The 26,477-nt window shown below is 37.9% G+C and overlaps 3 protein-coding genes across 4 annotated transcripts in view; all 3 read left to right on the top strand.

Moving 5' to 3' along the window:
* hoxb3a (homeobox B3a) overlaps nucleotides 1–26,477 on the top strand; it is an 87,515-nt gene that overhangs the window by 48,742 nt on the left and 12,296 nt on the right. The window contains exon 6 of one of the 2 annotated variants that reach the window (XM_072712459.1): nucleotides 378–508. The exons of the other annotated variant lie outside the window; for it this stretch is intronic. The gene's annotated coding sequence lies outside the window, so the exon portion shown is untranslated. Of the gene's footprint in view, nucleotides 1–377; nucleotides 509–26,477 lie in introns of those variants that run through there. 2 annotated transcript variants of the gene reach the window in all.
* On the top strand, nucleotides 593–2,941 carry hoxb2a (homeobox B2a). Its single transcript, XM_023814347.2, has 2 exons — nucleotides 593–1,004; nucleotides 1,744–2,941. Exons 1-2 carry the CDS (start codon nucleotides 593–595, stop codon nucleotides 2,454–2,456), a joined length of 1,125 nt encoding a protein of 374 aa, XP_023670115.1. The 3' UTR covers nucleotides 2,457–2,941.
* On the top strand, nucleotides 16,062–22,218 carry hoxb1a (homeobox B1a). Its single transcript, XM_023814300.2, has 2 exons — nucleotides 16,062–20,117; nucleotides 20,751–22,218. Exons 1-2 carry the CDS (start codon nucleotides 19,496–19,498, stop codon nucleotides 21,065–21,067), a joined length of 939 nt encoding a protein of 312 aa, XP_023670068.1. The 5' UTR covers nucleotides 16,062–19,495; the 3' UTR covers nucleotides 21,068–22,218.

A 26,477-nucleotide genomic window follows, 5' to 3' on the forward strand; every position in this document is an offset into this window, starting at 1 on the left:
CTGATAATCGTTTGAAGATAATTAATTAAAAACCCCTGCCACAAGGGCTCTTTGCAAAATGTTACAATATTATAATGCTATATACTGTTTTCAGATAAATGGCTGTTGATCTTTCAAGAATTTAAGACGACAAAAACACCAGCAGCTTTTGCTGTGCAGTGTCTGTAATTTCTGCGATCATTTTTGGTAATGAATTACAGAAGAAGAGAGAGATCTATCCATTTTTAATTGAGCATCAGTAAATTTTCACATTACGTTTAGAGACAGACAAAACCAAATATTTTACTGACGTTTACCTCCTTTCTTCCCCATAGGTACACATTTAATATTCTGTGTTTTTGAGAATTTGAGAAAATAATGCTTTCTTTTTCCACCAGGCCCTGAATTACCATTGGTTGTTTTGACCATGTGACCAGGAATTGGCTGTAATTTCGCCCTTGTCTCCAGTTTAGAAGACCAAGGTCCCCATACGCCTGTAATATCACTATTAAACACAATTATTGAAGCCTACTAATAAACCGTAATCGGGACAATTGCAGCTTTAAAATAGGTTTATTTGAATACCTCACTAGTGTTTTCATCAGAAGAAGCTATGAATTTTGAATTTGAGAGGGAAATTGGGTTCATAAACAGCCAGCCTTCCCTAGCAGAGTGCCTGACGTCTTTTCCCGCTGTACTGGAGTCATTTCAAACTTCATCAATCAAGGACTCGACATTAATTCCTCCTCCTTTTGAGCACACCATCCCGAGCCTGAATCCTTGCTCTAGCAGCCAGGCACGACCGAGAAGCCAAAAAAGAATTTCAAATGGCCTCCTCCTCCGGACACCGCCACCGCAAGGCCAGGCACCGCCGGCGAGCAACGGCTCGCTGGCACCCGAGTTTCCATGGATGAAGGAGAAGAAATCCTCGAAAAAGAGCCAGCAACAGGGACAAGCCATTGCCGCCTCCTCCCCACCTTCAGCCTCCTCCGGCTTTGTAGTCTCGGGGCTGGAATCTCCGACAGGTTAGTACATGAGTTTTGTTGCAGACATGGTTTGCCTGTGGATTTTTGTGTTTTATGACATTTCGCGGCAACGTTGCACGCTTCCCGTCTTTTCCTATTCTGAATCTAACACAGACTGTGCATTGAATTCGTAAGCAATAATAATTGTTTGCGTTTTAATTTATAAAGCAGTAGTATTTTAAATATTATCCGGTTATAAATCATAGCCGAAAATGGATTACAGTCTAATTGTTTACCCATCAAGGCAGATGTCTATTAAATTCGGCTTCGTTTTAGAGTAAAGTGTATTTTATTAATGTCATTTTCGCACAGTAGCCTATGTGCTTGTACTCTACAAAACGACTAGTTTAAGAACGTGAACATTATTCTGTGAATCCAGACATTTCTATAAATGGCAAACATAGCCACGTCGTATAACTGACAAGCAAACGCGTAATGTACATAGGCTTCTAAAATGCGGGTTCGGTCTTTATGAGGTATTTATTATTATTACCACTCTAAGGCATGAAGTGGTCATATTAGAGGTATTAAATTTCACAGTGTCTTACTCAGTAAGCCTTGAAAAACGCAATAAACATTGCTGGAATGATAATCTGGTCGCATAAAAGAAAAAAGAAATGTGTGTAAATTAGCACAGCCACAATTCCAGCATTTTTTCCCAAGGACATTTACTGTGAACATTTATTATTGTATTTATTTCTTACGCATTATATTCTCTTTGGTATTGCTTCAATTGCAGAGTCTGCAAGCGGACAGGACAACGGAAATAACTCAAGACGACTAAGGACAGCCTACACAAACACGCAGCTTTTGGAGCTGGAGAAGGAATTTCACTTCAACAAATATCTATGCCGTCCTCGAAGGGTGGAGATTGCCGCTTTACTGGATCTTACTGAAAGACAAGTTAAAGTTTGGTTCCAGAACCGGAGGATGAAGCACAAGCGGCAAACAACACATTACAAGGACGGCCAAGAAAGCGAAAACGGTGGTTTCGAATCTTTGGAGGGTGCGGATGCCGCGTCCCCCTTCTCAAATCAGTTTATAGATGCATCAGTGTCTGCAAGCTTGGAAAAAGAGCCTTCTTCGTACCCTAACAGCAATGACAATAACCAGCCCACTCCCGAGAAGACAGAGTCAACCAGCCGGAAGGCTCCATCTTCCCCCGACAAAACCGCAAGATCTCCACTCTACCCGACGCCCACTGCAGTTAGCCTTCCAACAATGGGTGATAGATCTCCATCTGGGCCAGATAATTCATTTTCAGAGTCTCGTGATGCCGCCCAGCTCTCCGATTTGAATTTCTATTCTTCCGATTCCTGTCTTCAAATTTCGGATGCGCTATCGCCTAGCTTGCAGAGCTCACTCGACAGCCCGGTAGATTTTTCTGAAGAGGACTTTGACTTGTTCACGAGCACTCTCTGTACAATAGATTTGCAGCATCTACAGTTCTAACGTAAATGTAAGGTGCAAAAGAGGATAGTCATTTCCCAGAATTGATAATTATATCACGTTATTTCTTTGGAGTTGTTTTGTACATGTATTTCTGGAAAGAATAGCCAGACTGTTTAAATATTTTAACAACTTACTCGCATTCGATGATCGAAGCGATTGTTCATCCACATGTACCATTTTATTGTATTCCAGCCAGGACCTACCTGTCCAAATATGAGGTATTTAATTGATTTAATTTTATCGTCAAGTTAAAGGTAATTTAGGATTATGATAGACAATGTGCGGAAAATGGTCAGTATAGCCTAAACTCAATCGTCTAAATCTCAGGAATTGCTGGATAGATTATTCTTAGAAATTCTTACGAGGAGGGTTTCCTCCCTCTTAAGTTTTAGAATTAGTTTATTTATTGAGATTCTTTAATAGTAAATGGAAATTATTTATTGTACATTATTTTCATAGGTGAAATAAAGAATTTATAAGATTAAGTGTGTGTTTTAATTCTCAAAAATATTTAAATGAACAGTAGATTTTCCGTCGTTTCATTGCAATTATTTTTAAACTCAGCCACCGCTATTGATTTGTAATAAAAACCCGAAGGGTCTACTTAAGAATGGTTATACAACTTATTGGTTAAAGTAAACTGATCGATGAAATGGTGTATATGAATTCCTTAGAATATTAATGCAATAACGTTATTCAAAAATGTACACAATGTAGTGGGATTTGTATTCGTTACATTATGATATTTGCTGTTATTATTTTCAAATCATAAAACGCACCTTTGAATTTGAGTATATCGGTTTTAAAATCTTTCATTTAAAGTTTAATTTTAAATACTAATACTGTCCATATTTCTAAATACATATTTTGAAGTAATTTGAATACCATGTTCAATTCCGGATTCAGTATTAATAGTATAAAATACAGGTTGCCCGTTCTATATAAAATAATTATGTTGCGCGATGCCTTGCGAATATGTTCTTACGTGCGAAGTTTTAAGTGTCATAACAAAAGCGTTTTCGTCAGGAGTGCACAATTCATATATCAAATTCCTTTACAAATGGAAAGGGTCAGTCGAGGACGCAACTGCCGTAACACAGAAATAAATCACGGAGCGTCTTTGTTACTAGTGTCTATTTGGAATGAAACAAATTCAGACGACGTTCAGCTGAGTTAATATTAAAGCGGTCACGGAAAGCGTGTTGTCTAACAGATGTTATGGTTGCTGTCGTCTTTATTTAAAATGGCGCTGGGACCACGATGGGCGATATGAACAAAAAGTGGGCAGCCATTATGCTACAATGTGTAGAGAAAGGGGTTTCGAAGCAATATAATTTAAGTAGTAGACCTTGTTGGGCCCAGAATGACCAGAATTTGAAACTCTTTATGGTGCAATATATGTTGCAATGCTGAATGACAATACAGTCGATTAATTAAATATGGTGGTAGATTAATGCAATGTCTTAATACGATTTTGTCCATAGATCATATTTATACAGTTGCATAATCATATTTTGATTACTGAATAACTAGTCTCTACCATATGATGTTTGAAAATAACATAATTAACAGTAATTTATATATATATATTTTTATGTAAGACAACAACAATAATACACAGCTATTGAATAGGAAGCATTGATTAACATTATGACTTGTGCTATAGGAAGATGATATTAATGAGGTACAATGATACAGCATAAGACAATTGCTGTGCTGCATAAATATATTATTCTTCAAAGGAATGTGCTGGGCAAATTAATTGATTCTGGATATTCTTGTCTTACCAAACACAAGATACAGTTTAGGTGTTTTGCATTAGTGAAAGAAATCGAGAGAAAGTAAAAGAATGGAGAAGTGATGTGCATTTGGGAGCAGATGCCTTCAAACATTGGAGGAAGACTAATTAATGATGGGTGAATCGGCTAAGTTCAGTCCCACAAAACCACTGACATGTTATCAATAGAAACATTCTAGGCCTTTCCTATTGTCAGTGACAGATACAAATCAATACAAGTCCAATGAACCCAAATGAAGTGACCAAAGAATTTGATTAACTCAATTTCTGTTAGATTGTTCAACATCATAGTGTAAAAGAAGTCTAAAAATTAAGTTTATTTTTATGACATAGACCACCCACATCTGCCAGAGATTTCAGATTAAAAATGTAGACTTCTTATATACAACATTGCTTATCTTTTCTTTGAACTGATGCAAAAAGTAGAAAAAGCACAAGATCCATGATTATTTTTCTATATTTGCAAGATTATGTTAAAAGTATGTATGGAACTATGCTCTGTTTTGTATGTCACATACACAAGCATCCACTGTACATGTGAAATGCTTTTTCCATGAAATGATTTTAAGATTTTGGACAAATTAACATATTTGTTTAAATTTCTACATTCGCTGTATGTATATATGTATGTATGTAAGTAATATTATGCTTGAGACATTCATATCATTTTCACAAAATATTTTACTGTAAACATATGAAATGCCATGTTACTCTGGCTAAAGCTAAAGACTTGTTCATCCACTGGGAATGAAGATATTTGAAACCGTAAACACTAAAGTAAAACAGCCATTTGAACAAAAACAACATTACTTCCACAGAACACAGATATTCTGGGAAGTAATTTTACAGTTAAAAATGACAGCTCAATAACAATTCTTAACATACAATATGAGGAGTTTAAGTGTTTTCTCATTAGGGCATAATAGCATTTACAAAAAAATGTACCAATATGCAAAATAGTACCAACAAAATCTCATGGTATCTGTGTGAACAATTAAATTATATATCTTAAGTATCAGGATACAGAAAAAAACTAATTTGAGAAATGTTGATTCAGTTTAGTGGCTCTGTAAATATGAATGGTCAATTCATGAATATATGTTTGTTTTTGACAATTGCTCTGTGTCTGTTTTATGTTGGTGACACAGGTGGCATAGATGTAGGGCAGACATTTTTGTTCACTGGAAACCTTACCTGCCTCTGTGCCCAGAAGGCAAGAAATACAAGGGTATCAGCTTCCTATTAAGGAAATCATCATCAAAGTTGGGCTTATGCATAGGCTAATCTGCACTGTAACTGTGCTATTGATGTGGGCTGTAGTTGGGCTATTGAGCTAGGCTGTAGCTGGGCTATTGAGCTGGACTGTAGCTGAACTATTGAGCTGGGCTGTAGCTGGGCTATTGAGCTGGGCTGTAGCTGGGCTATTGAGCTGGACTGTAGCTGGGCTATTGAGCTGGGCTGTAGCTGGGCTATTGAGCTGGACTGTAGCTGGGCTATTGAGCTGGGCTATTGAGCTGGGCTATTGAGCTGGGCTATTGAGCTGAGCTGTAGCTGGGCTATTGAGCTGGGCTGTAGCTAGGCTATTCAGCTGGACTGTAGCTGGGCTGTAGCTGGGCTATTGAGCTGGGCTGTAGCCCAGTACCCCAGATTGTAGGTGGCCTCATGTTTTTCTGGTTGTTACAGTAGCATTTTATGCTGCAGGTAGGGGCCCAACAATGACTTTAACTCAGGGGCCCCCACTCTCCTAGATTCAGTCCTGAACATCATCTATACCTGGAAATTAGTGATAGGACTGAAATAATCCTGTCACTTTAGTCACTGTATTTTGGTCAGGTGGCTATGGTTGTGTTTGGGCTTCAGGGCACTCACCTGCACTTTATTTCTGTGGATGCTACTGTGTCATGAGAAATGAGAAGGTGTCAGAGTAAAGAGCCTCTGGTGAAAAAGATGAGATGTGTGAGCAGCAATCCAGAATAGAAAGCTTACTAAGCACTGGAACCAGAAGAGGGCTTTGGGACTGCAGGCAAACTCTTGAAATATGTCTAATGAAGCAGTACAGTGACAGGACATTTAAATGTGATTTGATATTTGGAACAAACATTTATTTTTAATAAAATACTCTCATATATAGCCCTTTTAGAATAACAAATTCAGAAAATGTTCAATATTACTGAAGAATAATTGTGAAAGAAAGGCAAGATGCAGAAAGAAGGAATTTCAGAATAGTACATCTGTAAACATTTCAATTTTCATAATAATAAAATTCCATAAAGCAAATACAATATTTTTACAACAATAGTTGATCACTGAAACAAGCAGTGGGCTGTGAAGAATCCGTAGATGACATTAAATGTTCTTAGAGGCAAACATGAAAGGTTTGCAGAAATAATTATTTAGCCTTTTCAAACTATTTAAAAAAATGTAATTGTTGGGGATGTAACAGTTCATTTCTAGATACAACTTAACAAAGAACAAAGAATGTAAACTGAATGTGTTTTTTTTGCATTGAAATTAAAGAACACAACCCCCTACCAGCCCCTACTTATAGGTGCAGTTGGAGTTATTGAATAGAGTGCTTCTGTATTGTATATAATATCATGGCCCTAAACCTGCAGTTTGTGCTCCGATCCTACATGAAATATGTCCAGAGTGGTACATAAAATGGCAGTAAATGACAGTTAAACATTCTGTTATATACCTACTGTGTTAGAATATAACATTGTAATGTTGCCAGTGCTATTCCTGTTATATGTGTGGAGTATTATTGCATTTGAGATAGCTGAGGTCATGGTCCCGTTGCCTTTTACTAATAGTAGGACAGTGCTACCCTAGTTCTGCTGAAACTCTGTCATCAGCCCTCAGAAGGTTAATTTTATGTCAAGTTATCAGTGGTCATCCTATCTTCTTATTGACATATTTCTGCTTTGTGAAAGTGTTGCAAAAATCTATTTTCTACAGTCTTTCTTATAATGAAAAATCAAACAAATCAGTCTCTCCCTATAAGAAATTGATTAATATCATATCATTGATGCTTTATAGTGGTTTTTCCATTTTTGCAATATATTATTAACATGGTTGATCCCTGCAAAACATTTTAAAAACTTTTTTCTAGTTATAGGTGCAGTTGGAGTTATTGCACTGAGGGCTACTGTAATGTATATAATGTCATGGCAGTACTTTCTGTCACTTGCAGTACTTTCTGTCACTTGCAGTAATTTCTGTCACTTGCAGTACTTTCTGATCATAGAGTTGTTGCTACTCTGAAGATTCAGCTGAGGTCCAGTGGGCTACCACCTACTAGGAGGATGAGGCTGGACTTTCAAGATCAGATTCCAAGATCAGGCTGTTTATAATGAGTTTCCACACAGTTTGTATGAGGAACTTGCAGACTTGGGGCTACTGCTGATTCAAATGTGATGTGGGAGACCTTCTGTGACAAGACCCTGAAGGTTGCTGAGGGTTGTGTTGGTGTGGCCAGTGTTTTCAGAAGGAGGTGCTTCATTTTGCACCCTGGATATTATGGAGAGGAGTCATAGTGCACTGCTTGATGGCAACTCCAGTCTTTACCGGGAATTGAGAAGGACGGCTGTGAGGGCTCTGAGGGCAGATAAGGAGGTATTTGTTAGGGGAATCTGCGAGAAAGTGACAGATCATCTATGGTCTAGCAACCCATGTCCTGTTTTCAGAGGAATCGAAGCATTACACACATCCAAATCTTTTCCTGGGAGAATCGCAATCAGGGTGGGTGATGGAACGGTCCTTACGGATGATACTGCAGTTGTGACCCACTGGGCTGGCTACTTTGAGCAGTTGTTTAAAGCTGATCCTCTGGCTAGAATGTTGGACATCTCTGGGTCTACAGTTCTTGAGGCTGTGTAAACGGAACTTGTTGTATCTATCTGGAAAGGGAAGGGTGACCATCTCGATTGCAACAACTACAAGGGGATAACACTACTCTCAGAGCCAGGTATGGTCCTTGCTAGGGTCATACTCAACAGTATCTGTGACCACTTGCTTACTTACCAGCAACCAGAGCAGTCTGGTATTATGCCTAAGAAGTCTATCATCGTCCTGACACTGACGGTTCTCATCAGGTGAAAACATGAATATCAACAGAGTTTCTTTGCAGTTTTTGTCGATTTATGTAAAGTGTTTGACTCAGTTGATCGAGTCACCTTATGAGACATTCTGAGATTGTGGGATCCCCCAAAGTTGCTGGATATCATGATCCATCTGTACGCTGGTACTGTGGGTGCTGTGCAGAGGGGAGACTGAACCTCTGAGTTCTTCCCAGTTGATTCTGGGGTTCATCAGGGGTGTGTTCTTGTTCCTACTCTGTTCAGTGCTTGCATGGACTGGGTCCTGGGCAGGGTTGTGGGGTCCAGAGGCAGTGGGGCATCTGTTGGTGAAGAAAGATTCGCTGATCTTGACTTTGCTGATGATACTGTGATCGGGGCTCCCGAGAGACTGAATGAGGAGTGTCTATGCTTGTGAGTGTCCTGGATGAAAAACAAGATCCAGGCCTTTAATGACCTCTTGGGCACAACTATCAGCAGTGTGTCTGTCTGTGGAGAGAATGTCGACCGCGTTGAGAGGTTCACGTACCTCGGCAGCTACATCCATGTCTCTGGTGACTCTTCCTATGAAGTCAGCAGATGGATTGGGAGAGCATGGGGGGTCATGAGGTCGCTGGAAAGGAGTGTGCGGCACTCCTGATATCTTTGCAAGAGGATGAAGGTGAAAACCTTTAGCGTCCTTGTGCTCCCTGTATTGCTGTATGGCTGCAAGACCTGGATGCTATCCAGTGTCCTAAGACGAAGACTGAATTGCTTTGGTACTGTGTCTCTTTGGAGAATCCTTGGGTACTGCTGGTTTGACTTTGTGCTGGACGAGTAGTTGCTCAGGGAGGTCCAATACAGCCACATTGCCTGCATTGTGTGGGAGTTCGTATGGCATTGCGTCCATGTGGTGCGATTCCCTGAGGGTGATCCGGCTCGCAGGATCCTCATTGCCGAGAACCTGAGTGGCTGGACCAGGCCAAGGGGACGCCTGGCTGCACCAGAAACATGGCCATTCCCGGAGGGTAGTACTAGAATACATGCCGGTCGGAGGGGGTCACCCGCCAGGGTCTAGAGCTGTTTTGTTGTATGGTGGGTGCGGCAATGTACCAATGCATGCTCCCCAACCTGACTAGATCTGCAATATATTATAGAAAAGATTCACCATGATAAAGAAATATAATGATTTTGAATTTTAAGTAGATCAAAGCTGTAATGTAGAATGTAAGAGAAGCAAATAATTAAAAGAGCTCATTGCATATTAGACTCGAAAGTCTTGTGTACATAGAACAGTGAAATTCTTATTTGTGTGCATCCATCAGACTATGCTGGCAATAAATACCAGACAATAAAAGCAATAATAAATATCAGTAAGTAATTAACAAATAGCAACAAATAACATCACTGTAAACAGTCCTGGTCCTAGCTACTGTGAGCATCACCACCAGCACCTCCAGTCCGAGGCAACAAATATCATCACTGTAAACAGTCCTGGCCCTAGCTACTGTGAGCATCACCACCGGCACCTCCAGTCCGAGGCATCAAATAACAACACTGTAAACAATCATGGTTTTAGCTGATATGAGCATCACCACCGGCGCCTCCATTCTGAGGCAACAAATAACATCACTGTAAACAGTCCTGGTCATAGTTGATGTGAGCATCACCACCAGCGATTCCAGTCCAAGGCAACAAATAACATCACTGTAAACAATCATGGTCCTAACCGATGTGAGCATCACCACCAGTGCCTCCATTCTGAGGCAACAAATAACATCACTGTAGACAGTCCTGGTCCTAGTTGATGTGAGCATCATCACCAGCGCCTTCAGTCCGAGGCAACAAATAACATCACTGTAAGCAGTCCTGGTCCTAGCTGATGTGAGCATCACCACCGGCGCCTCCAGCCCAAGGCAACAAAAACCATCACTGTAGACAGTCCTGGTCATAGCTGATGTGAGCATGACCACCGGCGATTCCAGTCCGAGGCAACAAATAACATCACTGTAAGCAGTCCTGGTCCTAGCTGATGTGAGCATCACCACCGGCGCCTCCAGTCCGAGGGAAAGTGAAATTGGCTGGCAAGTCGCCACTCCCTCAAAAGCTGGTGTCATCCATAGAATTAACCAGCCCTGATTGTAAATAGCACTTAAGATATACACATACGAAACACACATAAGAGATACAATTTGGGTACAACAATATTTTAGCCTGTTGGATATTACTAGGGAATAAATTATCAACAGTTAAAGTACTTACTGGATATGTCAACACCTGGATAGCTTGCTTCCTCCATTATTATTAAAGCTTTTGGTACAACAGCTAGAACTAATATTTGTCACAGTAATGTTCTAGTTTTATTTTGTTATTAACTCTTTAACTAGTTCTAAGTTGACTGTTAAATCGTTGATTTAATGAGAAATTCAAAGCACAGACAGCTATAGTGGAAGCAGGAAACCACCATTCAGACCAATGACTTATGAATGAAACAGTATACAGTATATGCAGTCAAGGATTGCTCTGTGTTTATGTGTGTGTGTGTGTGTGTGTGTGTGTGTATGTATATGTATATGTATATGTATATACAGATCCCATTCAGCAGGTTGATAATGGTAGAAAATTATTCAATTTTTCATTACTATATTTATGAATATAGCATAGGATCATGAGGATAACAACAACAATGTTAAATACCAGTGTATTTAGCAATATTTTACAATGTAGACAGAATGGTTTTAAGGGTTAAAAAGTTCCACTGGTGTCCAGCATACTATTTCAGTAATGGGAAAACCATGTCATGTGACTTTAAAAGCTTTAGTGTCTGCTACAATGTTAATTTAATTTTGATTATTATAAAATAAGCAATGAATTATTGCTTCAGAAATGTAAGGCTCTCTAACCTTTCTAAAACCTTTTTCAGAAATCACTTTTAGGTCTTCGTGCAGATGTCAGAGTAAGCCAATGAGCCAACAACAGCTCAGTGAAACATTATGTCGCTAATGGAATTTAATGCCAAGGATATTTTACTGGAATGTTTTGTCAAACTACTAGGGAATGAATAATAATCTGAGCTGTATAATGGGGGGGGGGGGGGGGGCTATGTAATGGGCGGAAACCAAGGTATACATTGCTTTGTTAATTGCAAGTATGTGCAAGTATCCCAGTTGTAATTTTCTTAACATGATGAATTGTGACTATACTTTGTTATTTTGTCACTAGTTGCAACGTAGTCTCATAGGAAAATATTTAAGTCAGAAATACTGGTCAAAGAATACTATTTAACTGATGGTTTTCATGTTTTGAAAGTTGCAATACGAAAGATTTTCGGTTTGATGTTTTATAAATTACTTATTTCTCCTGGAACAATATTTTACTTAAATGTTAAAGACAGTAGGTTCTAAATATAAATAAAATATAGAGTCAAACATGAATGGTTTGTCGAACAATTATTTAGCCTGTTTATTTTAAAAAAGGAATCGCCGGGGATGTAACAGTTTATTACTAGCTACAGCTTAACAAACAAAGTAAATAATTTTTTTGTTTGCATTGAAATCAAAGAGCACAACCCCTCACCAAACTTTAATTTATTGGTCCCCGGTTATATGTTTAATTGGCGTTATTGAGGGGAGGGCTTCAGTATTGTATGTAATGTCATGGCCCTGTCATGTTTAAAAGATAGAATCCTGCTTCCACCAAGAATACTTAATTAAACCTGGATTTCAGATGAAGAAAAATTAGTTCAGTGTGAAGATACACTGATTGTTATACCTTATAAGATGATGCCTTATAAAAAGTTTCAGTTTATGGGAGGGGGGGTGGTATGTGTGTGTACCCTGCAGTGGGCTGGAATTCTGGCTTGTACATCCCCTCCTCCCCTGCCTCTCCCCCAAGTCCACAACCAGGATAGATAGATGGAAAAGGGAATGGATGAATTGTCTGTTACCTGGGGCCAGTGAGGGTAATACGCGTATGAGTATTGTTACTATAAACATGAGTTTTGTGACTGACACTGGAGCTGTTCTTCATTATCATCAGCACTGGGCAGCCTTACAAGGAGCTTTTCAGGAAGAGCTATATTACACACATGGGAGGTATGAGATGGGGGTTAGGCATTTAAGCCCCTCTGAATGCATAGTGAGTGTTAGACTTTTAGATTTGACCTTAAATGGAACTCTTAGTAAGGTCAGTTCTGTGTGAAATGTTGATATTTTGACATTAACATTATATGTGTGTGTGTGTGTGTGTGTGTGTGTGTGTGTCTATATATATATATATTCCGCCCTCAGGATATGTATAGCCCCTACTATCCAAAACTCCCTTTAAAACAGCCCAAGTAACCTATTTCAAATTGACCTGAATGCAACATTGAGAGACTGTATTGCAATCATGCTACACCAGTAATGATATTTTTTAAAACAACTAGTACAGGATTTGACCAGCAAACTTAAATGAAGATGTAGTATGTCTGTACTTGACCTAGCCAACTAAAGAAAAGGTTTATGTACAAAGTATCTTGTTTTTAGATGACTGCGGTGTTCCAATATATTCCATTAGTGTTTGTTTTTCAATTCTCTTTTGAATTGAAAAACATCACAATCAATTAAAGTTTTTGTCATTATAATGGAAACCAAGAAGACTTCTTTCTGTACTGCTGATTAACTGTTGTGTCATCATATTTCTCGGGAGCCTTACAGAAGAATATTTTTCACATTGCTCTGTAATCTTTTTTTCCCTTTTTTGTATACAGAACAGTTGAATGGAGCATTGTAGATGTTTATAAATGTATACCTCCTATATTTTGTCAGGAGAACGTAGTATTTGTTTTTCAGCTTTCAGTCCTTAATAGTCTACATAAGCCTCCTCCCATTGGCTTATCTCAGTCAGGGTAACAGGGTGACAGGGAGCCAATCCCAAGCAGCATAGATATCCCAAGACACCTTGGACAGGATGCCAGTCCATCACAGGGCAAGTCAGAGACAATGACTGGCCTATCTAAGGGAAGAAACCCACGTGACACACAGAGAACATGCAAACTCCAGTCTTTGGTCTGATTAGATCCCTCAAATGAGAAGCTACACGGAGGCAGCTGTCCTACACAGGAGTCTATCCAGGAAGCTACCGGCACAAGGAAGGACATATCCCAGGATGGGCTGCCAACCCATCGCAGGGGACACTCACATGCCATTCATGCACATCATAAACCCTCTGTCTTGGAAGAGGATGGCTGACGGAGGAGCTGGTTGGGCTTGTTTAAGCTCTGGACCACATCCAAATGTATGTTCTGGAAGTAGAAGTTCTATATGGGAGTCTTTGGTTCACAGGCTGGTTTGGTCTAGTTTAGTTTTTGTTCTTGTTTGGCACAATATAGATTAAAAAACATTATAAAACTTGTAATGACTAGCAGGGGCATAGGAACCAGGGGGGCAGGGAGATGGGTACCTCTCAATATTTAATTTGGCTTCATTCACTCCCCCCCCCCAAAAAAATAAAAAATAGACCATTAAGACCCCCAATATCAGAATCCAACTCTCTCAGGTTTTTGGTTGGTTCGTTTTTGCTTTAATTTTTGTTTTTCCACTTGCATATTTAGGCATAGGAACACTTTCATTATTATTGTACGCTTGGATTATTCATACTTACAGGCAAATGTAAAATATAACTTTGAATAATTAAAATGTATCATTTTAAAAAAACAAACAGTATTTTGTACTGTTTATATACTACATTGTGTATTCACTGTTTACATTGTGTATGTCTAATAAACAGTTAAACGTATCACTGATGAATAGCATACTAACTTATAATTAATATTTTCCGCATTAATTAAGTAACAAGACGGCTTCAAAAGTTTATTCAGCTATACTGCTGTCATTATTTCTGCATCAATCTGATTTAGTGAGAAAAGGATTTCCGATAATAAAGGCTACATGTCTTCACTGCTGCACTGCGCCACGTGTGGTCGGCAGAGGTATTGTCCCCACAGGCAAAAAAAAAAAAAAATGAAAATCGTGAACCAATAAAAAGCCTTTCTTAGCTGCTCTCCTCTTCTCGTTCTCTGTCTTGGGATAGTTTACGTTCACGTTGTGTACGACATCAGGTAGCAACGAGACCAGCTAACAACTAGAGCAATGGACTTTGTCTGAGGTCAGTCAGCTTTCCCGCTGTTCGGAGCATGCCCACTTGGGTTCGCTATGTAGCACTCCAGTATATCCTTTCCATACAATGCGATGTTGTACACGAAAACCCCAACGTAACAGAAAGCTCGCAGAGTTTCAGATATAATTTCGTTTATTCCATTTCACTTGGGTATGCTAAGTCCCTGGCCCATAGCCAGAAATATATTTCTGGACGTCCGGCAAGTCTACCGATAGGACCGTGGTAGGGGTGCGCACATTCTGCGGGGGGGTTCAAATATATAATATTAATTTTATTACCTGGCTACGTGCTTCATCGGTAGTAAAGAAAATGCGGGGGGTGTGGTCAAACCCTTTTTTTTACTATGTGGCTCCAAGCATGCTTGATGGTCCCCTGTCCTGTCTCTGTGAGTAGCATTTGCGTGAAGACATATAGTCAGGCTAATAGGTGCCCCAAAATTGACCATGTAGTGTATATGTGCTCTGACTTGCATCTTGTCCCCAGCCATGCGTCCTGGGCTACCTTGGATAGCACCCCCCTCCCCCCCATCCCCGTGACCTTGACCAGGGTAAGTGGTTAGAAACTGAAAGATGGCTCATGCTTATGTAGACGCTGAATTCGTTGTAGTGTCTATGTTTAGTGTAATAAGTACCAACCAACCAAAACCTGATTATTAACTGGTAACCAAATGATTAATGGCCCATTGGTTATTGCAATTAAACAATTGTTAAATGCAGTATTGAAGTGTCATTGATTCTTTCATAATGAAATGCATTCAATGTTTTAAATTAAAAATGTCCTGGTTGTATTAATGGCATTATTCTCAGAGCTTAGACCTAATTAGCAGTCCGATGGTAAATGACTATAGGGACTGAGGACTACAAATCGCTGGCAGAATGTATCCTGCTTTGCAAACTTCTTGGCTTTGATTTCAGGGTCAGTCACGCACTGGTTAGGTGGCGTTGTGACGCTGTGGGTTAGCACTCTGTGTTTGTGCTCGGAAGATTGCCAGTTCAAATCCTGTGACTGGTGGAATGATGTTACCGATGCTTCCTTGGGCAAGGCCCATATACTCAGTTGTTAGGGGCTGGGTGATCCTGCCTTGTATGTCACGCTTAACAAAAGCCTTGGCTAAATAAATGGAAAAACTAAATTTTCATTTAGATAACAATAATCACACCTTTGATCAGCATCATGCATATACAAATTCTGAAACTATGCCGGGTTAATGTTGAACATCGTTTTCTAAATTCCCTTGATCTCGCTTAGATCTTGGTTTGCAATGCAGAAAAATGACAGTAATTACCATGACAATGACAGTTTTTACCACCAAAAGGCTTGGTTGGTGTTTTTTCTCTCATCAACAGTCATCAAAGAATAAATAATCAAACTTAAATCAAGGTAAAATTGTGACTCACACAATTGTGTTAGTTTCTTTATGGTACATCCTCAGTTACAAGGAGAAAATTTAAGTGTGTATGTGATTAAATACAGCATAAGCAAAAATACTAAAATTGTTCAAGTACATTTCAGAAAATATGGATGTAGCTGTTTTCTGACTGTTTCAAGTAAATTTTGCTTTTGAAAATTAAGCTTAGTGTCTGCAAATATGCTTCATTTTTTATAATATAATCTTATTTGAAAAAACATACTCCTTCATCCATAAGCATGATAAATACAACTTAAATGCACATGTTCGGAGGGTCTATAGCCTTCATCCAGACAGCCAACTTATACATGCACGTCACATTTCCGTAGGCCTGCCTTGGGAGGAGTTATCCGTAGGCCTGCCTTGGGAGGAGTTATCCGTAGGCCTGCCTTGGGAGGAGTTATCCCAAAACACTGGTGCACCACATAATTTGGATTTAAATGGCAATTTCCACTATGCTTTTTGGAGCATGGACAGGGAGTATTAATCAGGCACAAAAGGGCAGTACAGTTATTAATAAAATGATCAACTCGCGATAAAATAATGAGTTTTTGGAACTAAAAGATTGTTTTATGGGATTGGTAGGTTTTAACATTTTGAATTTATTCATCATAACATAAAAATGATGGTTTATGAAAACCATTAAATTACATTAATGCTCTTAGGATAAGGTCTAGTAGGTACTAGGGGCCGTATTTAAAGCACAAGTCTTTAAATTATAAGGCTGTAACATAAACAAAATTTCAATGTGCTTGACATAATAAAATGAATAAAGCACAGTATAATGGATGTAGTATCATTAAAAAACCAAATGATATAATCTTCTGGTTTCTCTTTATTTTCATTGTTGTTAAATTATATAATCATTTTTTGCAAAAAAAAAAAAAAAGCATGGTAAGAATATGAGTCATTTTTAAATCACAAAATTATGACAGGAATTTTTTATAGGATGAGTCACTCACCGCAGCTCATGCTGTTAATGTAGCACAAGCAGAACTGCAGCAAAACAAAAACCTGTATCATTTGTCACACTAGTACACATTTTAAGCACACCATTTTTTTGGGGGGGGGGGGGGTTGATGAACCCCCCCGTCCCACCTGGCTCCAAAGCCCCTGTTCCCAGTGAATTTTAATCAACATCCAGTGCGCCGTGGCTGCATGGGTGTCTTCAGTATAAGTGAACATTTTTACCCGATCATTAAGAACTTCAGGAAGTTTAGCTGAAGATTCCATACTTGCTTGAGTTTCAATTGGTTTCAATAATGTTTTACTTGCTTGAATTCCAACTTGCTTCAATAATGTTTTATTTTATCAACATTTACAGCAATTTATTAGTTTTGAACTCTTAATCTACAATATAATTAATGGCTCTTATACATGAAGACTGCTAGTAAGTACAATAACAGTAGAAAACAAAGAAGTAATTAAAAGGAAATAGGATCTTTTGTCATAAATGGTGAGGCCCATTGTAGCCAGTTTATTTTTTTTTTGTTAGCCATGTTTCCAAATTATTTCTGACGTACCAATGATATGTATAGCCTACTGTTATCTTGGCAGTGTTGTAGAGGAATCTGCAATGACATCCTTAACTACCATTTGCAAAGTTCCTTGAAAGAAAAACTGATGATACTATTCATTCATAACATATCGATTGTTATTCTAAACGAGGCTACGTTAAAATTTTATCTGCACTTTTTGGCCTTTTGGCTCTAAATTGTAATTATATGATATGTAGCAATCACAGGATAACTCAAATATAGTTTTCCTAAATCTCTAAATAATTAACAAACAACAATAAATGAACACTTCAACATTTTTGGGCATGTAATTATGAAACTATTACAAAGGATTCATGTAAAAATTACAAATAAAGCAAGTCTTTGAATGGTTCACTGCTTTTGCAGGCTGTAACAGATGAATCATAAAATGAAACAATTTGCTAAAGAAAATGTAACTTTGTTGTGGCTAAATTTCAGTAGGTAAACGTTTCAAACACCAAACAAAGCCTAAGTCATTAAGTTAAGCTTTTCAGAATGTTTACAAAATAAGGCCCGTTGCCAAAAATAACGTAGAACTATTAAGGTCAATAATTTTAAAAAACTTCAAAAAAAATTCAAAAGTCCAGAGTCGGTTGTGTTTTAACAGCTCCATTGAGCTTATTGATTGCCAGTAGCATGAATATCTGTATTCACAATGCTGGTAGCGTAATTTCCCAATAAACCTTAATAAGGTATCATAATTTATTGTTTACCTTTATTAATGAAAATAATTTAATTCATTCTAACTGGGAAATAAGAATGATCTAAGAGGATTTCAAACGTATATTAATGTTGCCAATGCTCCTCTGCGTTTACAACCCATAATAATGCCATTTGGGCAAAAGTACTTAATATAATTTAAGTACCTCCGAAGGAAGACAAGAATAAACTAGGGGAAAAACATGAAGCAGGCCTTCTCTGTCTTACTGTGAACTTTTGGCCCAACAGCCATTATTTTCCCAGGGATGGGAGCCAGCAGTAAATATCCTGACAAGTAACAAATTACTGTGGGCGTCATATTGTTAGCGTCTCTTGTCCTCCATGTACCAACAAGTAAATAAATGCTAGATACTTGTGGCCTTCCATTGAAAGCACGCCTTCCTAGTCTTGTGCTGACATCTAATAATTACCCTTTTAGAATTTGCTAAGCGAAATGCAGTAACTTTTCTGTAACAGTATAACGAAACGAACTATTATAGAGTTATCCATGTGAATGCTATTGCACAGAAACATGCATATTCGTTTCGCTAAAGAGTTGTGTTTTTGTTCCATTTTTTTTAAAACTTAGTTTCGATGCTAAAAACTAGAATCATTGTCTTATGCAAGGCCATTATTTACGTATGCATTTTTTTCGCGGTGGATACCAGAAGGCAAGCTGTCCGCCTAACTTCATTTCTGTAACAGATCAGTTTATTGATTTAATTAGAATAATCCAGACCCGACTCAGAAAAGCCAGACGGCAATTGTGTGCAATTTCCAACAACATATAATTTTTGTTATAAACCTCAACCCCATATACAGCATTACTCTGCTTAATAAAAAGTAACCATGATTCAGTGATATAGTTCACTGATCATGCGAGAGTCCGCTAAGTGTGACTACACGTGCTCTAAAAAGCATATACTGATACTGAAAACTGTATCTCAAATATCATTTTTATATAAATGTCCCAAAATAACAAGGAAAAGTTTTCAAATGTGGGGAAAAGGGAAAAAATAGACATTAGGTACTTTCTTTCTCACACTCGCGGTAATAGAAGCCTTTGAAGGAAGGTTTGACGTGTGCGTGTTGTTATCAGATTGATGGGCTGGGTTTGATTGAAGTGTCTTTGTCATGCAAATGTCAAGCGTTTGATGGATGATCGCCGCGCGCTGACAAACTGTTTCTCGTTCCTTCCCATTGGCGCATTCCGAGTCACATGATTTGCCACCGAGAAGATATGTGTTTTAGGAAGCCCAGGCCAACTCATGGTGGAAGGAGTTTTACAGCTTTGACATACTATCTAAAGGTTGTAGGGCAGGGCATATACCGTAAAACGTAGTCTGATCCTCCTTCATCACTTGCGTCTGGACAATACCAAAATGAACTCTTTCCTAGAGTATACAATTTGTAACCGTGGGACGAACGCCTACTCACCCAAACCAGGATACCATCATTTGGAGCAAGGAAATGGAGCAACGTTCTCTCACAGTGCAGGTACAACAAGTGACAACTATAATGCTGATGGGCGTTTTTTTGTGGGCAGTAGTCCGCCGGCTGCTGCTACTCAACATCAGCACCAGAACACGGCCTATACTCATCACCAACAGCTGCATCTTAGCAGCGCGGGCCTATCGTATGCTGGTTCAGGAGGGGGCACGTATGGGTCGCAGATGTGCTCGAATTCGGACTATGGACATCATCAATATTTCATCAACCAAGAGCAGGAGGGAATGTATTTCCAAAGCTCTGGCTTTTCTGCTCCGAACGTTGCACCCAACCTTGCTCCCCTTGGGTACTGCGGACAGCCTGGGTCTATGCCTTCCAGTGGCTATCAACACGGATGTGGTAGCCAGGAACACCAACAAAGTTACTTGCAGGGCACCTACCCAAACGTGTCGTCTTCTCAGAGTGGAGAGAAAGATCTAAGTTGCCACCCAGAGTCACTTCCATCTGGAAAGACGTTCGACTGGATGAAAGTTAAGAGGAACCCCCCTAAAACAGGTTAGTTATAATTTGGCCGTTTTAAAACAAGTAATCGAAAAATTCAGAAACCAATAAGTTTCGTATAAGACGTATAAAACACATACGAACGTTTTAAAGTCGTGTTTATAGAAAAATACGCTCTTTTTGCTGAAATTGTTTGTCCCAGTCTGTTCTCGTCGTAGTGGAAGGTTATTTATATTGTCTGTACTCTGAGATTCTCAACCTAAATCGGTTTCATTTTAATAGTACTTCTCTATCCCGGATTTGTCCCAGTAGTTAATCGATCTTGCCAGTCCAAGGTCTTACTTTTACCTCTTTATTTAACGCTTTACTGTGCTATTACGTTTATCGGACGTGTTATTTTCCACACCAGGAAACTATTGGCCATATCTGTCATTTTCCGTCAAAGAAATCCCATCGGCGAACTATTCCTTGGTATTCCTTCGATCTTACACTACTGCTAAAACCGCACTGCATACCTAGAAGTGTTTAGCTGTATTCATTGCTTTCCCATTAATTTTGAATATATTATCTCAAATACTGCTGCCCACACAATGTTTTAAATATTTGTAAATGTTTTAGTATTTGTGCTGTGTTTATGAATCGGACATCCAATGACGTGCATTGATTTTTCGCATTTTGTCATTACAGCTAAACTCACAGATTTTGGCATCCACGGTCCCCAGAATTCGATCCGAACCAATTTTACCACCAAGCAGCTCACCGAGCTGGAGAAGGAGTTTCACTTCAGCAAGTACCTGACCAGGGCCCGACGTGTGGAGATCGCTGCAACTCTCGAGTTGAACGAAACCCAAGTGAAAATTTGGTTTCAGAACCGTAGAATGAAACAGAAGAAACGAGAGAAAGAAAGACTGATCCCAGCCGTTAGTTCGTCAAAAGATCTCGCAGACAACTCGGACCACTCCATCTCCTCTTCTCCGGATGGATCTCCCAGCTCCGAGAACTAAATATTTCATTACCATCACTGCACTGCTGATTATAAACTAAGCTTTTAAACATTCCGTTAAGGTAGTTGCAGTGTTCCATAAACGGTGCAAGGCAGGACTTAAAAAACTGCGAATTTAACGTCTGTAATTAAATTCAGATTATTCTTAAGAAAATCAAAGAGACTCTAAATGAAAAAAGATAGGAAGCACACCCACTGTTTTCTAAAGTTCAGCCAGTTCCTTGGCTTTTTTGCCTTTTGAATGATCTGAAGCCGAAGATACTGGTTGTATTTTATGACACTCTCAGGATTACCTCAGGAGAACTGCTTTTCACACCCATATTGGGACGCACTTTCGCATGTTTACAAACCTGATAACAGTAATAATATTTGGTATTACTGTTACTGATTTAAACATTTCTAGTACACTGGTTACAAAACTTTTATTCAATACCTTGAAATATAATGTCTCATTTTAAGTGATTTTTCCCTCTATAACTATATTTTTTTAAAGAAATCGTTGCTGCGTGTATTCTACAGGATATAGCGCCTTAAATGTCCAGTAGGACAGAATGGTACTGGGATATTGACTTTTTGCACTATATGGTTAACAGGGTATTTCTTACCATACAAGGAGCGAATGTATCTCAGAACAAATTCAATATTTTCATTTTTTTTGTTTAGTAAACTTTATAGAGTTAGTTAACAACCTGTAAGCTGACTTTCCGGTAGAATGAATCAGTAAATGCGATATAAAGTTATCGATTAATTTTTGAAATAGAAGTGATATGTGATTACAGACATAATTTGACTGACAAATGACAGCTTGAATGAGTATTTATTTTATTTAATGTGAAGGTGTCATGTGAATAAAAATACTGCGCCAAACGTTACGTTGTTGTTCACATCAATCAGTAAAATAAATGGATCTAGCGTGTCTGAACAGCGCCATATGACAGCAACCTGGAAATTGTTGTAGAGCAACAGTTTTTATGTCAAGCGTGTTTTATGACATACATTTACAAAGACTGAATGATGTTGGAATACGTGATGATGGGTTTACAGGCAGACTGAGTTTTATTAGTTTATGTCTGAACTTTTGCTTCCCCAAGGGTCTGTGATTCCCAATTACATGTCTGTAAATATCTAAAAATAAACCGAACATTATCCTGACTTGTTTCATGAAAAGCGTTTTATTTTCTATGTTTCATATATTCGCCATTTCTCATTTAGTTCTTAACTGAAGGTTGATTAAGTTGACCTAAAACTGGTCAGCCAGGGTTGGTTCATGAAATGTCTAAATTTGAACAAATTAATCCAGCACAATCATATATTACGATTTTTTCTTTTTTACACTGAATTACTGACTCTGCTAGTCTCTTACACCCCCCCCCCCATTAATTTGGAACGTCGAGAGAATAAGATGGACTGCTAGGTGCTGAGTGCAACATCTACCGAGAGAAAAGTATGCCGATACGATAGACAGACAGAGAGAGAGAGTGAGAGAGAGAGAGAGAGAGAGAGAGAGAGAGAAGTAAAACAGTTTGGGTTTATTCAGAACTCATCTTTCAAGAATGGCAAAATATTCTATAGTTGTACCTTTAGAAGTTGGTTTAACCCCTTGCAAATGTACAATACCGTATCTACAGTTTAGTATTTATATGATAATTTCTGTAAACGGGTGTCAACACGGTGATGTTTCATTTATGAGGACCCGATTACAAAGTTACATAAATGACTTTCTGTCTGCGTAGGATATTTGAACAACACTGAAAAAGATATTATCCGTATCACAATAGCAAGTGTTGAAAAAGCACCATATAGTGCCTATATGCTATTGCGACAATAAATATAGTACCCAAAGGCTTTTCGAAGACTCAAATGGTCAGAGTGACGATGCTGAGTTGAAGCTTTATTATGTTGATGGGTTATTGCCATAGCCGTATTCTAATATTAGATGCAATGCTGATGAAATAGTTTAGAATACATTTGATAATCTTCTAACCGCTTATCCTAATCAGGGTCAGAAGTACAGAAATTACCGCACTATATGTATTTTTCCTGAATAGAGCAATACATTTTTTCTTTGGGTGTGTCACCTATAGGTTAACTGCAGCAACAACAACAGCAGCAGCAGCAACATCATCATCATCATTAATAACAACAACAACAACAATAATAATACTAATAATAATAATAATAATAACAATAAAAATAATAGGGAAAAACCTAAAAACTAATACACATATCGTATAACACATTGAGAAAATCAGTGGTTGAAGTGGAATGCCGACTGTTGTAGTGAGTATGAACTTCTGTTGCCATCTGCCACAGCAGTGGGTGACAATCCCGCCGATGTAACGTTTGTCCTCTCCCCGTGCTTCACTTTGATCTACACGCAGAAGCCTTTTGTATGCGTGCCATTTTTTTCAGATTCTCTCAGTCGTTAATCACGTGTCTTCTGCATTTCAAAAAACTGCCTACGGGTAATAAGAATGCATTATACAGTATTGAGATACAATACAAACGCAATTGTTATTGAATTACTGGAAAATAGCATCTGCATATTTAGTCTTATGATCTAAAACATAAACTGTCCGTCTTAAATTCCTAATTTAGAGTAAATCGCGCTTTTTGTTGAACAACCCGAAACGTAATGAACAAATATAATCCAAGTAATAGATTTAAATTTGGTAGCTATTCATTCTTAATTTCAGAACAGATCCTTCTGAAATTTTGTTATCGGTAATTATAACAAAGGAACTATTTCACTCCTCACATTCCTAGGATTTTGAATTCAGATGATAAACGTTTCGATAAAATTCCTTTATTTAAAGTCAATTTTAATGCACTTTAATGTTAACATAGTATTTGAAGTCTTCAGTGACATTAAATATTTGTAAATATGTATCTCATTACTAATGATGATTTACATACATAACATACCATAGCATAGAACACAAAATACTTATTGCATTTAACTTAAAATTAAAATTTAACAGGTACAATAAAACAAAGTTAGCTACATTTATACTACAATGGCATTAATTCTAAAGAAAATAATTGTAAAAAAAAAAATTAAGACAATATTACAGATTAAAACCGATGGTTTGTAAAAATTTAGGGTGTCATTCTAATTCCAAATCCGATTACAAAATTTCAGACCCTTTCGCAATAAGAAAATGCCACTTTGGAGAATAGTTCTGCGTTTTTCTGGCTTGCTTTTTTGCTCCGGTATTATGCTGAGTGTGCCAAATTTTTATATGAATGTTTGTTAAATGTCGCTGAATTGGAAGGTGAAGTTGCACAAGTTTAACAGGCGGTTAGTTTTAAGAACCAGGGGGATGGCGAAACGAGGTGGTCTCATTTGAGGAAACATGCATTCTCTCGGGGCCTCACCTCTTCTTAAAAGTTTACGTGGACCTGACAGCCCCATTTCATCCCCTGGTCCTCAGATGGACTGCTTCAATATTTACACAGGCTGATAGGTTTGCCCAGGGCTTGCCTCAAACAGCTCTGCACTACCAGCCCACACTCCCGAAACCCCAGGTTCATGCAGAGTTCAGGCCCAAATTAATTCACGAAAAGCATGGGTCAGGCTGTCAGGAGCCGGGGTATGCTTCCATCTCACAGGGGTCAACCGCGGGTCTCCGTCCTTCTCACCCTCCAGTTTGCTTTGTCGTGTTAAATTTCAAAGTCTCCCCGATGTTCTCCTTTTAGGTCGTCATTTACAACTTAAACTATAGGTGTTTTCCGCATTACCCGGATTTTTTTTTGTTTTTTTGCAAATACAGTGTAAATTGTAAACGTCTTCAATACGCATTGAATAAGAAAATAGGAAAAAGGTTTTCACAAACAGACAGACATGCAGACAGACAGACAGATAGACAGACAGACAGATAGATAGATAGATAGATAGATAGATAGATAGATAGATAGATAGATAGATATATCAAAATGTCACACTACACGAATCAAATTCGTTTACCCGAGGAATCATAAAACATTATTTAACATACTGCTATATCAGACTGACTTCAAGGATTTTTACAGTCTTGTTACGCATTTTAGCAGCCCAATGAAAAGTGCGAGGATTCTTGCTGAAATTTCTAGGTTAACTTCTGTAGCCAAATACATTTTCCCATTTATCTCCAGTTTCATACTGATGTCAAAAACACGAGTAAATGCTGAAATATATTAAAGAATTATATATACGATGATATTTAAAGCAATTGTTATATTTGCGGTAACATTTACGTTATTGCGTCTTGCGAAATGCATTATATATATGGATTTATTTGCATATATATGTATTTGAATAGGCTTAAGACGGATACAGTATCAGAATTTGTAAAGTGTAATGTGCTTCAATTTTACTGAATCGAATTGCATCGAATTTCCATCGAAACCGGAGTGGTCACATAAAGGTGTATTTTGTTTAATGTTGTGACGTAAATTTTTAAATAATCTTTCTTTTACTGTGTTGTAATACGTATTTTGAAATCGGACATTCGGAAAGTGTGGTGGGAAAGTTGTCCTCAATAACGGAACTTATGTGTTATCTTTAAGAATGTACGACTTCAAGCAGGACTTATTGATCGAACCCTGATACATAGCAGTTTGGGGTGTATTGGATAATGAATGCTTACATTTCGTTATAAATATCTATTCATCAATTTAAAAATCAGAACTCTACACATCGTGCTGTTTTAAATTTAAATTATACTTTCAGAAATATTTTATTATCGTGTAAGATACTACAAGATATTTTTAAATATCTCAAATACATTGACAACTTAAAAATTATATTTTAAACTATTTATATGTAAAATATAATTAGAGAAACTTTTAAATATGAGTTAGATATACATGGTGAAACAATGTTTATCACGCTTTATTTGTTATAGCGTTGTTCGTACTGGTATATTCAAAAATACATTCATTATTTCGTTTATACAGTAGTTTCTTTGATAATTTTTATTTAATTATTTTCCCCTTAAAGGTCATTTGTCTGCATTTTGACAAGTTATTTAATTTTTGAGCCTAAAAAGTATTACAGGCTGTGTGTGTGTGTGCCTGTGTGTGTGCCTGTGTCTGTACACACACACACACACACACACACATACACACACACACACACACACACATACGTATACATACATGCATATATAACTATAGCTATTATTCAATAATAATTCTTTCTAATAATACTTCATATTGAAGAGCTAATCCGATAGCTTTCAGTGGGTCCTGGGGTGGAAATAAATTGCAACTATATTAAAAAAACAATGTAATAAGTTTTTGAAACATAATTAATAAGCAAAATCCCGACTTTATTCCAACAGTACATATACTTTACAACATATTTTGAAAACTTGTAACCTTAGACTTTAACATTGCAACAGAAATGTTTTAATTTACTTGAAATTGTT

This window comes from Paramormyrops kingsleyae, chromosome 5 (genome assembly GCF_048594095.1).
Source record: "Paramormyrops kingsleyae isolate MSU_618 chromosome 5, PKINGS_0.4, whole genome shotgun sequence".
In the NCBI taxonomy this organism is placed as follows: Eukaryota; Metazoa; Chordata; class Actinopteri; order Osteoglossiformes; family Mormyridae; genus Paramormyrops; species Paramormyrops kingsleyae.